Source organism: Podarcis muralis, chromosome 10 (assembly GCF_964188315.1).
Source record: "Podarcis muralis chromosome 10, rPodMur119.hap1.1, whole genome shotgun sequence".
Taxonomy (NCBI): Eukaryota; Metazoa; Chordata; class Lepidosauria; order Squamata; family Lacertidae; genus Podarcis; species Podarcis muralis.
In genome coordinates this window covers 53,681,601-53,696,541 of record NC_135664.1, presented here as the reverse complement: position 1 = coordinate 53,696,541, position 14,941 = coordinate 53,681,601, and the positions used below count along the sequence as shown (strand labels likewise).

Genomic DNA, 14,941 nt, shown 5'->3' with positions numbered 1-14,941 from the left:
AGAATTATTAGCAAGTATACATTCAATTTTGTAGTTTAAAAGTACAACTTCTTTACCATTTGAAAAAATGAAAGGTATAAATATTATTCACAATCAACTTCAGAAGATAATGTGCTTAGTTTTTCATTTTATAAATATCTCCTGACATATCATCCTAAAATGAATCTTTAAAAGGCTTGGCACATATAAAAACTCAAATTGTCTTAAATAGGCTCAGAAAAATAAACCCTAGGAGACAGTTTTGCAACAAAGGCAGAAACAGAAACGTGGGGTGACAAACACTGCAGTTCAACAGCAACCTTCTTAAACCTTTTACAGGAATTACAGTAGCTTTACCCTGGATGTTGTTGCTAGTGTGGCTTTTGGTACCCATGTGGACTCCCAGAAGAATCCTGAGGATGCTTTTGTTAAGAACACCAGAAGATTCTTTGAACTTTCATTATTTAAACCCATCTTAATCCTAGCCAGTAAGTATAACATCGCAGTGCTCTGTACACGTTCCAACTGTTCCTATTTTTTTCTTTAAACAATTGTTTGTTACAAACCAAAAGTTGTCCATGACAGTGGTTTAGAATGCAACAGGGAAGAAGAAAGATTATGCAAGGGCCTCAAACATGTGTAAAAGAAGAATGTATTAATACAGTTAAATTAAGGGTCACACACCTTTTTTGGACTAGTGGGCACTATGCAAATATTGAGAGAGCATGAGAACAGTGTATAACATGAAATTCGATAATACAGTCATGGTGACATTTCCCCCATAAATTTCCAACTAGAAAATGCTTAACCTGTCCCCCCCCCAATGCCAACCCTAAACCAAAGATTAGGCTGTGAACCCATACCCACTTACTAGGGAGTAAACCCCTTTAAATACAAAGAGGCTTCTGAATAGATGTGTGTACTGTAACTACACAGTGAATTCTTAATTAGTGCCTGGGTTTAGGTCATGCAGAGCTAGAGATATGCCCAAACCTCTTTGCAAAGTTTTCACATTTGCCTTTTTTTCCAGGGAGGGGAGGGAGAAGATTCTTTAACACCCACCAACACTTTAGTAGTATTTGCAGAAAATAACTTTTGGGGACTCTTTTATTTCAGACAAACCTTCCACATGAAAGATGTATCTTGGTTGCTAGGGAAAAGAAAGTGCAAACTACAGGGGTCCCACAGTCTAGAAAATACATCAGAAGTAGGAAAAGTGCAATAAAAAGGATAAGTAAGTCCCATTGAATTCAATAGGACCCATTTCTAGGTTAGTGGGTACAGGATTGCAGCCTAAGTAGATTAAAAAATGAGCTTGTTTATTTGTGTGTGGCATTTGTGTGTCACCTCATATCATTTAGTTTTCTGGGCAGTTTACAGTAAGTAAGTAAAAATAATTTAAATACAGAATAATCACACATATGTCAGATTAAAAGTTACATAAGTACCACAAAAAACAAAAACTCACTGCACCCCGAAACTGAACACAGATTGAAAAATGGAGGCCAAAATGACATAGTTATTTAAGAGGCCTTGTGTGAACAAAAAGGTATTCACTAGGCACCAGAAACACAAGAAGGATCGCCCCAGGCAAGCATGCTTGGGAAGCCTTCTCCACAACTGAGGTGCTGGGATTGAAAAGGTCCTTTCTCTGGTGGTTATCCAGGGTGGCAATCATTCAGTACTGGGGGCACCTGTAGCAGGGCTTCAGAAGAGGATCTTGACGTTCAGGTAGGCATTGACTGGAAAAATGGTTAAAACAGATAACGTATTCATGTTATCATTTATTTGCTACTCCTGAAGACATTTATGGTGGTGGTGATCCTCCCCCCCCCCCTAAATTGTAAAGAGCAGTGGAGTTCAAGAAGATTAGTTTCAATTATTTTTGTTTTTGATGTAACTAACCATAACAGTGATAACAATAGGCAAGGGCTACAATCCTATGTTTAAAAACTTAGGTGCTCCCTGTCAGTAACACTTGAGAGGGCTGAAATTCTCTTTATGTGGTAGCATTTACTAAAATGTGAAAGCAAAACCCGTGACTGCTTATCCCTTAACAATATCAAAGTAATGATGAGGCATGTTGGAAACAAAAGAAGAATTTTATTTATATGCAATCTATGAGGGTTAAAACTTAATGGATACTTGGATGAGGCAGAATACTTTGTTTCAGTCACAATCACTTTACAGAATTAAATCAATAACTTTACTTAAGACTTCCACTTTAAACCTGTTTCTGATTAAACTGATTCCTCCTAAAATGGGTATTTGTTCTACTAAACCAGTAAAACGCTTACAGCCCCTTGTAGGATCTTTTCTTTTCCCTCAAGGAAATAAACTGACTTGCCCTGCCTAGCAAACCCCTAACCACCCAGGTAATCCCTTGGTAAGCCATTTCTAAATCTAATCCTGACTCTTACCAAGCACTACCTGACAGGTTAACAACTACAGAGTCTAATTTTTAACTCCACCCAGCCCTGCTTGGCTTCTGGGTATCCAGAAAGATGAACCCAAGATCCATCCAATCACACATTCATAGAATTGTGCTGCACTCCACCTTTCTGTGTAGATGGAGTTTCTCTCTCTCCATTTGACACACCTATCTAGCATGTTAGTCCATTTAATTGTTTATAACAATAGCCACTCAGTGTGTAGAATTGGAATTTATTGTTCTCCAGTTTAAGGCAGTTACCGGTTTACTATAGGAATCAATTGATCAAGTCTCAGATTTGTGCCATGCACACAACTCAAGCTTTATGAATATTATGCAGCAAGGTAGTTCCTATGAAGGGAAAAATACTTCGGGGCAAATTCCTCATTTGAAAAAAAACACACCAGAAACATTTAGTGACCTTCTATTTAATGGTTCACTTAGTTAAAGGGTACATTTACACAAAACTTTCCTGCAGCCCCGAGACAAACCTTGTGATTGTCTCAAGAGTCTGTAAATACAGTTTGCTGCAGTTAGTCTCTTTGGAGAAGTATATATAAGCTTTAATAGGGCATTAAATGAGGCACCCTGCTTTCCAGAATGAAAAGGGATGATGGAAATTGAATTAATGTAACCTTCCAGTCACATTCTCAGAGCTGTCTTACCTTGCAGGTTGGTTTGTAAAGTGTATGTGTGTTTTTAAAAGCCTCATAATGAATTAAGTGTGCTATGGCATACATTGCAATGTTGCAGAACCCTGAACACACATTGAATCCTATTTCTCTGTAGAACAGCCTTCCCCAACCTAATGCCCTCCAAATGATTTTGGACTTCAACTCCCATTGCCCAGCTCTAATATTGTAAATTAGAGAAATGTATGAGATGCGTCCTACAACCATGTGTTCATCTCAGTAATCGGAGTAATCTGAGAAAGTATATGCGACCCTCTAGTCAACAATGACAACATAAGAAAGCAGTAGTATTTTTTATTTTTAAAACCCTGAAAGGAAAGGAAATCCATATACTTAGGGGTTGTGGATGTTTGCATTAATAGCTAATGATGGTTTTTTTTTTTTTGTTTTTTTTTGAAACTCTCTTAAAGTTGCATTTCCGTTCGTAATGGTCCCCCTGCTTCAGATTTTGCCAAATAAGAAACGAGATGAGGTGAATGGATTTTTTATCAATGCCATTAAGAATATGATTGCTTTGAGAGACCAGCAAGACCCAAATGAGGTAAGACTTCTTTATGGTAGGAAAAGCCATTCATGACCCAACCAAATTGTGTGCATTTAGTCCACTGCTTCCTACAGTGATTAATTTGTTGCCTCTAGGATAGACATGGGATGCTGGTGGTGCTGTGGTCTAAACCACAGAGCCTAGGGCTTGCCGATCGGAAGGTCGGTGGTTCGAATTTGTGTGACGGGGTGAGCTCCCGTTGCTCGGTCCCTGCTCCTGCCAACCAAGCAGTTTGAAATCACGTCAAAGTGCAAGTAGATAAATAGGTACCGCTCCGGTGGGAAGGTAAACGGTGTTTCCGTGCACTGCTCTGGTTTGCCAGAAGCGGCTTAGTCATGCTGGCCACATGACCTGGAAAAACTGTCTGCAGACAAACGTCGGCTCCCTTGGCCAGTAAAGCGAGATGGGCGCTGCAACCCCAGAGTCGTCCGTGACTGGACTTAACTGTCAGGGGTCCTTTACTTTTTTTTTAAGGATAGACATGTTCAACGGGTCAACTGTGATTTTCTTTAAAAAAGCTCACCAACTCTGGGCACTCTCCCCTAAAAACAGCTCACCAACTGTGGGCAATCCTCCCCCCAAAAAGCTCAACCATCCATTGACAATGGGTAGATCACTGCCAGTTTGTTTTTTTTATACTGGGAGTAGATTGAAGTCTCTTGGGATTTGGACATGCCTGCTCTATAAAGCCCTTAAGCAAGGCACAATGGCAGTAGCCTTTGCCTAATTTTTCACTCCCAGCATCCAGCATACTTCAGAATTATAGTGTCTCTACTAACTGTAGAGATGATATCAAACGCAGCAAAGGCCTCAGTCCAAATTGCAAACTCTGTCTGCTTTAATGTGTTCAACAATTTGGCTGATTATTTTGCTCTTGACTTCTACATGTTTTTGCACTTCTTGATGTATATTGCAACTGGAGCTGTGAAAAGGGTACAGAAAGTTCACTTTTCTGGTGACTCATATGTTCTTATTAAAACTAGTATTGAAAATTGCACTTAGAACTTGCAAAAATTTCCAACCCAGTAATTTTATCCATTTAAAAGCATGACATTTCTTCCAGTCTGGGTTTTTAAAAAACCATTTGTAATATTTTTTTTGCTCTCTTTCTCTTTCTTTCTTTTGGCTCTTTTCTCTATGTGCTCCCTTATTATAGATATCTCTTTCCCTTTTGTCACTTTCATCCTTCATCATACCTTTGGTGCTGGAACACCCTCCCTGAACTTCTGCATGGCGTCACATCCTTCAGGCCACAGCTCAAACCTCATTTCTTCCATGAAGCCTTTAGCTTAATCTCCTTCATCTCCATCCCCAGCTGAAATGAACCATAAATACATACAACACCATTTGTGCATATTAAGGCTTCAATAGTCTTGCTCTCCTTGCTATGGTGAGAGGGAAGCCAAGCTCTGGAAAGTGAAAAGAGTCTAAGGCCGAAGCTACACACCAAATCAAATCTACATGACTGCACCCTCTCCTCAACTTGGAAATGGAGACATGAGACAGTGCTGTGGGCTTGCCTCTGTGCCTAAGGGGCACTCGGGGGTTGGCAGTGCCCATTAGGTTTGCACCTCCAGCTCTGAGCTTGTTTTCTGCTACTCCCCACTCCCACCCCACCCCTGGTCCAAACTTAGAGCTGGAAAGAGGAACAGATTTTCCAGTAACCTCATGCTGTGTTTTGAGACTTAGCACAAGCTCAAGGCTAACACCCTTCCTCCTGGAGGAGGAGACCCTTGTGACAACAAATTTTTGGTTGGCCAGTTCTAGGTTTCATGTTTCCATTGTGAGATAATTCCCCACTACTTTCCTTCTGGAAAACCCACTGTTTACCGCTGAATTGCAACAAACATTACAGCCATACCTCGGGTTACAGACGCTTCAGGTTGCGTTTTTTCAGGTTACGGACCTGCCAAAACCCGGAAGTACTGGAACGGGTTATTTCTGGGTTTCGGGGCTCGCGCATGCGCAGAAGACCGAATCACACATTGCACATGTGCAGAAGCGTCGAATTGCAACCTTCGCATCTACAGACGCGCCGCTGCATCCCACACAGATCACGTTTGCAACCCGAGCATCCACTGTAGTTGGCTTTTCTGAGGATTGATGTTTCTTCCGATTCAGTGGTAAACAGCGGGTTTTCCTGGATAAAACTGTGGGGCAAATGAATAACTGCTCAGACCTGTGCCTTCTAGCAGAAAACCTCTAGGACCTGTGCTTTCTTGGCAAAAGTGTGAATAAGGTCTTAGCCTCTGATTATAATAGCACTTGTTAAAATATCCTTGTAGACCACATTGTATTTCCTGTTTTGTAAGTTAGCAAATAAAAGAAAACAAGAGCCCTTCACCTGGCTTGAGAGTAGTACATGTGAAAAGGATCTAGGAGTCTTGGTTGACCACAAACTTGACATGAGCCAACAGTGTGACACGGCAGCTAAAAAAGCCAATGCAATTCTGGGCTGCATCAATAGGAGTATAGCATCTAGATCAAGGGAAGTAATAGTGCCACTGTATTCTGCTCTAGACAGACCTCACCTGGAGTACTGTGTCCAGTTCTGGGCACCACAGTTCAAGAAGGACACTGACAAACTGGAACGTGTCCAGAGGAGGGCAACCAAAATGGTCAAAGGCCTGGAAACGATGCCTTATGAGGAATGGCTAAGGGAGCTGGGCATGTTTAGCCTGGAGAAGAGGTTAAGGGGTGATATGATAGCCATGTTCAAATATATAAAAGGATGTCATATAGAGGAGGGAGAAAGGTTGTTTTCTGCTGCTCCAGAGAAGCGGACACGGAGCAATGGATCCAAACTACAAGAAAGAATATTCCACCTAAACATTAGGAAGAACTTCCTGACAGTAAGAGCTGTTCGACAGTGGAATTTGCTGCCAAGGAGTGTGGTGGAGTCTCCTTCTTAGGAGGTCTTTAAGCAGAGGCTTGACAACCACATGTCAGGAGTGCTCTGATGGTGTTTCCTGCTTGGCAGGGGGTTGGACTCGATGGCCCTTGTGGTCTATTCCAACTCTATGATTCTATGATTCTATGAAATCTGCTAACTAAATTTGTATGTAAGTGCTCCGATTACCCATCAGATTCCAATGCAGGCTTCATAGAAACAAGCTTAATTGATTCACTTCGGTTCTTACTGGTGCCCTTTCATGATCTGATGCAAGTTTCCAAATTCCAGACCTGCAGAAATAAAGAATATTAATTAACGAATATCTTACAAACTGAGCACATACTAAATATAATCTTGTGCAAATATTGTAAATATTGTGAAAGCATGGAAAGAACTAAATTTGGATCAGTGGTGAAGTTGCTGCAGGTAAAAAAAGTCAAATAGCTTAAGTGGGGAAAATGATGTTTATTTTAAATATTTATATTAAATAAAGGCCTTCCTTGTATGCTAGAAAATAATTGTACAGTGGGAAGGTAAAAATAATTATGGGAAGTTTTAGAAATATTTAACTAATTAACAAAATCTATGTACTGCTTAATTTTAGTAAGCCTCTAAGTAGTTTACAAGAAATATCAAAATTGTCAATTTTGTAAAAAATAATTAAAATTAACAGTAGAAAAAGAGATTAAAACATGTTAACATCTATGTATCTGGCTAGGCTTGCCTAAACAAAAATGTTTGAGGCAGGAACCAAAAGGAATACAGCAAAGGTGCCTGCCTGATGTCAGTAGACAGTGAGATCCAAAATCTAGGTGTCATCACACTAAAATATTGATTTATTTCAACTGTTGATAGTTTGTAATTTAGATTGAGCCCTGTGATGTCATTTCCTCTTATCCCATTCCATTTTCTCTCAATTGCATATGGTCTTTCTGCCACCATTTAAATGTAGGCAGGGACGCGGACTTATAAAAAATATTGGGGGGGCCCGGGAAAGCTCATGAATAATAAATAAGCTCATGAATATGCAAATAAAGTGGCTCCGGCCCTAAATAGGGCAAGCCACGCCCCCCCCCAGCCAGCCAATCGGCTGGCTGGGAGGTGTGGCCAGTCGGGATTCCCCTGTTCTCACGGGGGCCAGGAGGAAGGAAATTCCCCCCGGCAGTGCCTTGGCAGTGGCGGTGGTGCTGCGAAGCAGCGAGGCAGGAGCCCCCGCCCCCGGGGATTCCCTAATCTCGCGGGGGACGGCCGGGGCTCTCCGACTAGGGCGCGCGGCTGGCTGGCTGGCTGGCGAGGGAGCAGGTGGGGAGGAGGTGGGGGACGGCGGCGGCGCTCTGCTGGAAGGGCGCCCGAGATTATTGGGGGGGCTGAGCCCCCCCAAAAAATTTTTTGAGGGGGCTCGAGCCCCCTCAGGCCCCATGGAGTCGGCGCCTATGAATGTAGGTAACTTTCTGACACCGGCAAAACTATAGATATCTTCTCCTACTGGGATGTTTTAGGTCCATGCTACAGAAATGCCCTATGTACCTCATCAGAATTGTACAAGGAGACTGGCAACATGGAGAGCCTCCTTTTTGTGTTTCAAAGCTCTTTGCACTAATGCAGATGGCTTTTGAGCTGATAAGTAGGGTTCAAGATAAATGCTTTGTATTTCTGTTGTTTTTGTTTACCTCAGTACACTGTTGAGTTTCACCTTGAACAAAGCAAAATTCTACATGCATTCTTACTGATTGTTTAGATGAGTGGGTGGCTGTTTCAATACTAGTCTTCCACTTTGTGTTCAGATGTGTTGCACCCTCATTTATTTCTTTATAAGAATCCTTATCTACCCATTGCCATAAGATTGTCCAGTGATTTTTAAAAAAGAAAATAATTCAAGCAGAAATGATATTCCACAACAACAATAATAGTACAAAGCACTTTGGGCTTCATTTCATAGGTGGGTGTTTTTGTGTGTGTGGTTTTTCTACACGTTTGGTTAATCCTGAAGGCAGATAAATAAAAAGGATTGTCAGATGTGGGTTGTAATAAATTTTAAATGAGTTTCATAAAAGCTACAACTAAACGTAAACCTGCCCAAACAGGGAATTTCTAAAACACACAATTCCTCCTCAGTTTTTTCCGCTGCTTCCTATCATGAAAACTGTCATGTGGATTAATAATTCATTGTTCTTGAATCAGCCCTCGAGGAAAATTGACCGCAATGTCATTTCCATCTGAGTGGGGTTGGGTTTTTTTTAAGGGGGCTAAAATGGAGGTATGAATCTTCTTCCTTTGCAGAATCACCAAATCACATAGGCCAGAACTTAGATTAATTGGCTCTTTTGCTGTGACTCTCCATCAGAGGAAGAAGACTTAAGGGGAGCTCAAAAAACTGTTAAGGCCCTCTCCGAATTTCAGCAGCTTATTGTAACATACACTTTTGCAGGAAGCAAGACGCCTACAAATCACATAATGGAATGTGTCTTACACTTAACTATACTTTGGGCTTGGGACTTGGGGCTTGGCTTTTCTTTGACCCTTGTTTATGCATCTCCTCTCCTGCCCTACTGTGTGGCACATGTTTAGTCTTCCTTTTTACAGCAGGCAGGGAAACGGCATGGATGATGCGACCCATTCAGGAACGTGAGGCAAAATGGCAGCTGCCTTGCCTCATGCTGTAGTAAACAGTATATAAGGGAGGAATGGACAAGTTTCAGTCTTCATAAGTTCTTCCCCACCACCCATCCTGTTCTCACATAAATCTGCCATTTTTTTTTAAAAAAGCAACACAAATATATATAGCTCAGTATATGAAATTCTAAACATGTTTTGACTGAAAAGAGGGGTGAGGGCCACCTCTATCTGGCTCCCAGAATTCTCCTCACGCCACACATTGTCAGTGCCCCTGCTTCTCAGCCTGGGCGTTTGGCTTCTCAGGCCTATGCCTCTTTGCTTGTTTGGCTAGAGGATAGAGAGAGTGTATGAATGGGTGAAACCACTAGCCCTACTGCACAAAAGTAAAATTTATATAGTTGCTCTACCCATCTTTGCCTCTGGACCTGCTCACCAACAGCCAGGAAATATAGCCTGTGGGCTGAAAATGGATTCCCACTCCTGTCCTAAATAGGCATTTCAAAACACATTTTGCTATATTTTGAGGCAAAAACTATTGCAAAATTTGGAGAAGTGCAGTCTGAAGGATAATTTCATTCCTGTCTGCACTTTAGAGCCGTGGATCAAGTCCTTTCACATTGGACTTCACAGAAGTCAAATTCCTCAGGCACTCCTCATTTAAAGGCATGTGCTTGACCTGCAATCCTAAATATTTCAGCTACTTTTTTAATCCAGACAGGGAAGCTGTGTCCCGTCCCCACCCCCCACCCCGTTATAACTGGATTTAAAAGATTAATAATTTATGTATCCTCTTATTTTTCCTCCCAATGTGCTCCCTTGGAAAGTGTGTCACCTGAATGAAAAATGTGTCAATTAAAAGCCAACCTCCACAAGTCTATTAAAGAGACAGAGTCCAGAGAATGTTCTGTGATTTTAATTAAAACAGAAATGTGAGTAATTGGTTTTGTGCTGCAAACCTTTATTAATATCTTAATGAATACTGCAGTGTTTGTAAGCCTCTTTCGAAAGCCCTGTTGTGCTATGTTTTGTGTCAGTTTCCAGTCCAGGTTTTGGGGACTGTTCAGTCCTCCACAGATTCAACTTTTCCTTCCACAGCAACATACCCTCCAACATTTCTCCAGTGAAAACAGGGATGTCCTATTCCATAATAATAATAATAATAATAATAATAATAATGCCACCAATAATACTAAAATAATTTCATTCTTTATACCATGCCCATCTAATTGGGTTTCCCCAGTCACTCTGGGCAATTTCCAACACATATAAAATAATAAAAAACATTAAACATTTTTTTAAAAAACTTCCCTATACAGGGATGTCTTCTAAAGATTGTGCAGTTACTAGTCTCCTTGGTTTAGGGGTTGTGTTTTTGTTTTGTTTATTTATTTGCAGATTTATATAAGAGTTTTGCAACAAAAAGTTATGAAAACACTAAGCAGTGCACAGTTAAATAAGATAAGACTATAAAATGCAACGGATTACAAGCTGTGTTAACAATGAAACCACTTCAGAGTATCAGAAGTAGATATCAAGTCACAGAGAGACAGAGGAGAAGGCCTCACTCTTGTCACTCTTGTGAAAAAGGTTATCTATCTGGGTAACCAAGACCCAGGTCTGAATTCGGACAGAGGTGCAACTTGATCATCAGTTAATCCAAGAATGTCTGTAGCTGCTCTGCCACAAGCCACTAAATCATTTTCCCAATAAAAGGTGTACAGTGGTACCTTGGTTCTCAAACTTAATCCGTTCCGGAAGTCTGTTCCTAAACCAAAGCATTCGAAAACCAAGGTGTGCTTTCCCATTGAAAGTAATGCAAAACAGATCAATCTGTTCCAGACTTTTAAAAACAACCCCTAAAACAGCAATTTAACATGAATTTTATTATCTAACGAGACCATTGATCCATAAAATGAAAGCAATAGTCAATGTACTGTACTATAAAATAAATAAGACAGAATTGTAGATGATAAAAATTTTTTTTAAAAAAATTATTACTTGCACTGATAGTCACTATTTGGATGGGGGGCTTTTATCCATTTCTGCAGTCACACAATCGTCAATTAATCAGTAGCTGAACTGGGTTCCATACAGTCACAAAAACAAGTTAACCGAAAAAGCCTCAAAAACAAAAATGCAATATAAATAGCAAAAACAAAAGTGCCCAACTTAATGTTCAAAAACCAAGGCGCAGCTTTTGATTGGTGCAGGCGCCCCAGAAACAATAGCCAACAGCCGCATCAGATGTTCAGCTTCTGAAAAACATTCGAAAACAGGAACACTTACTTCTGGGTTTTTGGTGTTTGGGAACCAAGACGTTTGAGTATACCAAGGTGTTTGAGAACCAAGGTACCATTGTAGTAGCAAATTATCAGACACTATCACCGGCCAATTGGTCCAGGGTAGGGTTTTTTATGAGTAGTCGTACCATCTAAAGCAGCGGTGTCCAAACTTTTTTCAAAGAGGGCCAGATTTGATGAAGTGAAGGACTGTGGGGGCCGACTGAAGGGCAAACCAAAATTGTTGACTTTTTTTTAGGATTGAAGTTGTTAAGCTTCTTTTAGAATTGAAGTTGTTGAGGGTTTTTTACAGTTTTACCCCAGGAAATAAACTGCCACAGGGGCCAGATTAAACCGATCAGTGGGCCGGATTAGGCCCCTGAAACGGACTTTGGACATGCCTGATCTAAAGAATCCATGTTTCTCCATGCATACATTGTTGTTGTTTAGTCGTGTCCGACTCTTCATGACCCCATGGACCAGAGCACGCCAGGCACTCCTGTCTTCCACTGCCTACCGCAGTTTGTTCGAACTCATGTTAGTAGCTTAGAGAACACTTTCCAACCATCTCGTCCTCTCTCTCGCCTTCTCCTTGTGCCCTCAATCAGGATCTGTCCATCCAGTGAGCACTCAGGGCTGATTTCCTTAAGAATGGATAGGTTTGATCTTCTTGCATTCCATGGGACTCTCAAGAGTCTCCTCCAGCACCAGAATTCAAAAGCATCAATTCTTCTGTATTTTAAAGGTTTTTGGTGCATGCCTATGCACCTTCGTCTAATGTCCCCCACCCCAGTGTATCCCCCCACCACAATGCAGCTGATGAGATAATAGGTGTCACAAGATTCCTTTGATTTAACAAATGAACCTGCTCAATTTTCTGCATCAAAATACTGCAAATAATATAAAAAGGTAAAGGGACCCCTGACCATGAGGTCTAGTCGCGGACGACTCTGTGGTTGCGGCGTACAGCTTCCGGGTCATGTGGCCAGCATGACTAAGCCGCTTCTGGCAAACCAGAGCAGCGCATGGAAATGCAGTTTACCTTCCCACTGGAGCGGTACCTATTTATCTACTTGCACTTTGATGTGCTTTCGAACTGCTAGGTTGGCAGGAGCAGGGACCAAGCAATGGGAGCTCACCCTGTTGCGGGGATTCGAACCGCCAACCTTCTGATTGGCAAGCCCTAGGCTCTGTGGTTTAACCCACAGCACCACCCACGTCCCATTGCATATAATATAGTAATTTGTTTGTTTGTTTATTAAATAAGTAAGCTATCATTGGAGCCTCATCCTGTTTTCAGTATACACTGTATATAACCCCGCCACCACCAAACATCAGCCAGCTGTAGATGTTAGCAAACAAAGCAACTTGAACGCCAAGCCAAATCCCCAAACAAGCATTTCAGAAAGAGCCTGAGCTAACACAAGATACTGAAACATGGCCTGGAGTTTAATAAACTTGAAGTCTAGGGAGTAAATTCCAGAGCTGAGAAAATGCTGCCCTCAACCTCAGTTATGTTCAATTCTAGAGTCTGTCAGTTCAAGCACAGTAGAAGCTTTCAGTGTCTGTACTTGAAAGAGGCAGAGAAGAAGATTAAATGCTTGAAAGACAGAATTAGGGTGCATGCAGATGTACATGAGAACAAGAGTGTGTGTAGATATTTTGGTTATGAAGTGAGCACTGTTTTCTCTGCCTTCTGTGAAAACATATGTGCAGTCTTTGGATCAGATCCTGATTTCCTATTCTGGTTTGTCCCCCTGCCATTCCCCACTTCAAGCACTGTTTGTATATATCCTTCTGATTTTTAAATATTTTTAAATTTATATTTTATATTTATAACCCCAGCCCTTCTGCTAAGATGCTCAGTGCACAACTATGCCTTTACAGTGAAATGGATTAGGCTGAGGGGATAGTGATAGTGACTTATCGAGTGAGCCTCACCTCACAATTGAACCAGGATTTGAACCTGACTTTCCCTTGACCAAAGCAAAAGGAAAAAAAAAATCTAACCACATAAATTATAGTCACAGCTGTGAATGCTTAAATTGCATTGAAGCCACTAAGAAATAAGCAAGACACTTAACCTTTGTTGAATTCAGTGATTCTTCTTTGTATTGGTTTGTTGCTTCAAGCAACAACAAAAAAGGAACCTTTTATCCTGAATAATTTAATCATTGTGACCTGCCACAGATACATTTTCAGTATAGTCCCAGCAGTGATGTCTCATTAATCATATATTTCTCAGTCATTTTTCTGAATGCTTCAGCTGATATTGTACCAAAAATGGACACTAGGGCCTGGAAGTTGGGGATTCATTTGTTAAAAGTGTGTTCAGTACTTTCAATTAAAGATAGATATCAGAATTCAGTTTCAGGAAAGAAATTGAGACTGACACTCAATATGTTTGACCTTGGGGAGAAGAATTGGGTTGCATTACGTGCTCAGGTTTCATATTCGTACACTATATTGGATGGTTGTGAAGCTTAGAAATGAGGATTTAAAGAAGGATTATTAATGTAGTTGAATATATCTTGCACTGTATGGCTTGTATTCATTCTTCCAATGTGTGACACAAAGCTTGCTACTTCCATGCAAAATTGCTTCCCTGAATGACCAGGCAGTGTTTAAGAAGGCTTAACGAACTGGAAAAGGCATGGCTCACAGCACCCGTGTCACAACCTATAATGGAAGGCGTCTGTCTTGGACAGACTAGAAGAGTCTCTTACCTACAGCATCCACAAAGTTAGGCTTCTATCCTTTTGCAAAATTTCGTCAGGCAAGGAGTCTTTCACACAGCTACTCTGACAGCATCACCATTTGGTTTTCTGATAGATGCTTTGTTGTGCAAAAAAATAAAAATACTTTTTTAAAAAAATGGAAAAAGAATATATAATATAAAGCAAGTGTCCATCTTGCTGATGCGTCTTTCAGTTTGCTGCTGGTGTAGCATTTTCCTGCAACTCAATTATTCTGCAGCTAAGCAAAGCTGAGCAGAGTATGAAGTGCAGGTGTCTGTTTGCAATGAGGGAAACATTTGGGAAGGCCGAGCCAGCTGCCAGATATGATGTCTCCCTGCCTGACTGTCTGTCTCATTTGCATCCCACCTTTTCTTCAAAGTACTCAAAATGCCTTAAGTGAGGAGTTATCCATTTCATCCTAATGCAACCTTTTGAGCCTGAGAGACAGTTGAATCTGATTGCTTTATATACTTATTGAATTGGTTTTTGTTGGTTTTTACACCTGCCAATAATCCATCTTCATTCCTCTCACACCAATATTTCATTATTACTCAGACTTCATTGTAAAATGTCTCCCAGTGCTGGGGAAAAAAAGAAGAAACACCTCTTTCAGCCACCTCACATGTAATAGTGCTTCTTCTCTTTCCTTTCCTTCTTTTACAGTCACAGAATATGGTCTTTTATAAGCTTACAGAAGATGTTCTAACTCTGAGATTGTGTAATGTGGGTATCAGACCACAGCAGGGATCTGTGGTTGGTTTGGGCCATG

General features: G+C 40.9%; 1 protein-coding gene and 1 long non-coding RNA gene across 3 annotated transcripts in view; one reads left to right on the top strand and one right to left on the bottom strand.

Annotated features, from left to right (window-relative positions):
- TBXAS1 (thromboxane A synthase 1) overlaps positions 1-14,941 on the top strand; it is a 223,611-nt gene that overhangs the window by 147,117 nt on the left and 61,553 nt on the right. For both annotated transcript variants that reach the window (XM_028747108.2, XM_077935048.1), the window contains 2 exons: positions 319-467; positions 3,513-3,643. In XM_028747108.2, coding sequence (XP_028602941.2) covers positions 319-467; positions 3,513-3,643 — 280 coding nt within the window. The remainder of the gene's footprint in view (positions 1-318; positions 468-3,512; positions 3,644-14,941) is intronic.
- LOC114605651 (uncharacterized) overlaps positions 1,282-14,941 on the bottom strand; it is a 32,769-nt gene continuing 19,109 nt past the window's right edge. The window contains exons 2-4 of the long non-coding RNA XR_013394406.1: positions 6,726-6,829; positions 4,843-4,961; positions 1,282-1,721 (exon numbers count right to left, since the gene is read on the bottom strand). This is a non-coding gene — a long non-coding RNA (uncharacterized LOC114605651). The remainder of the gene's footprint in view (positions 1,722-4,842; positions 4,962-6,725; positions 6,830-14,941) is intronic.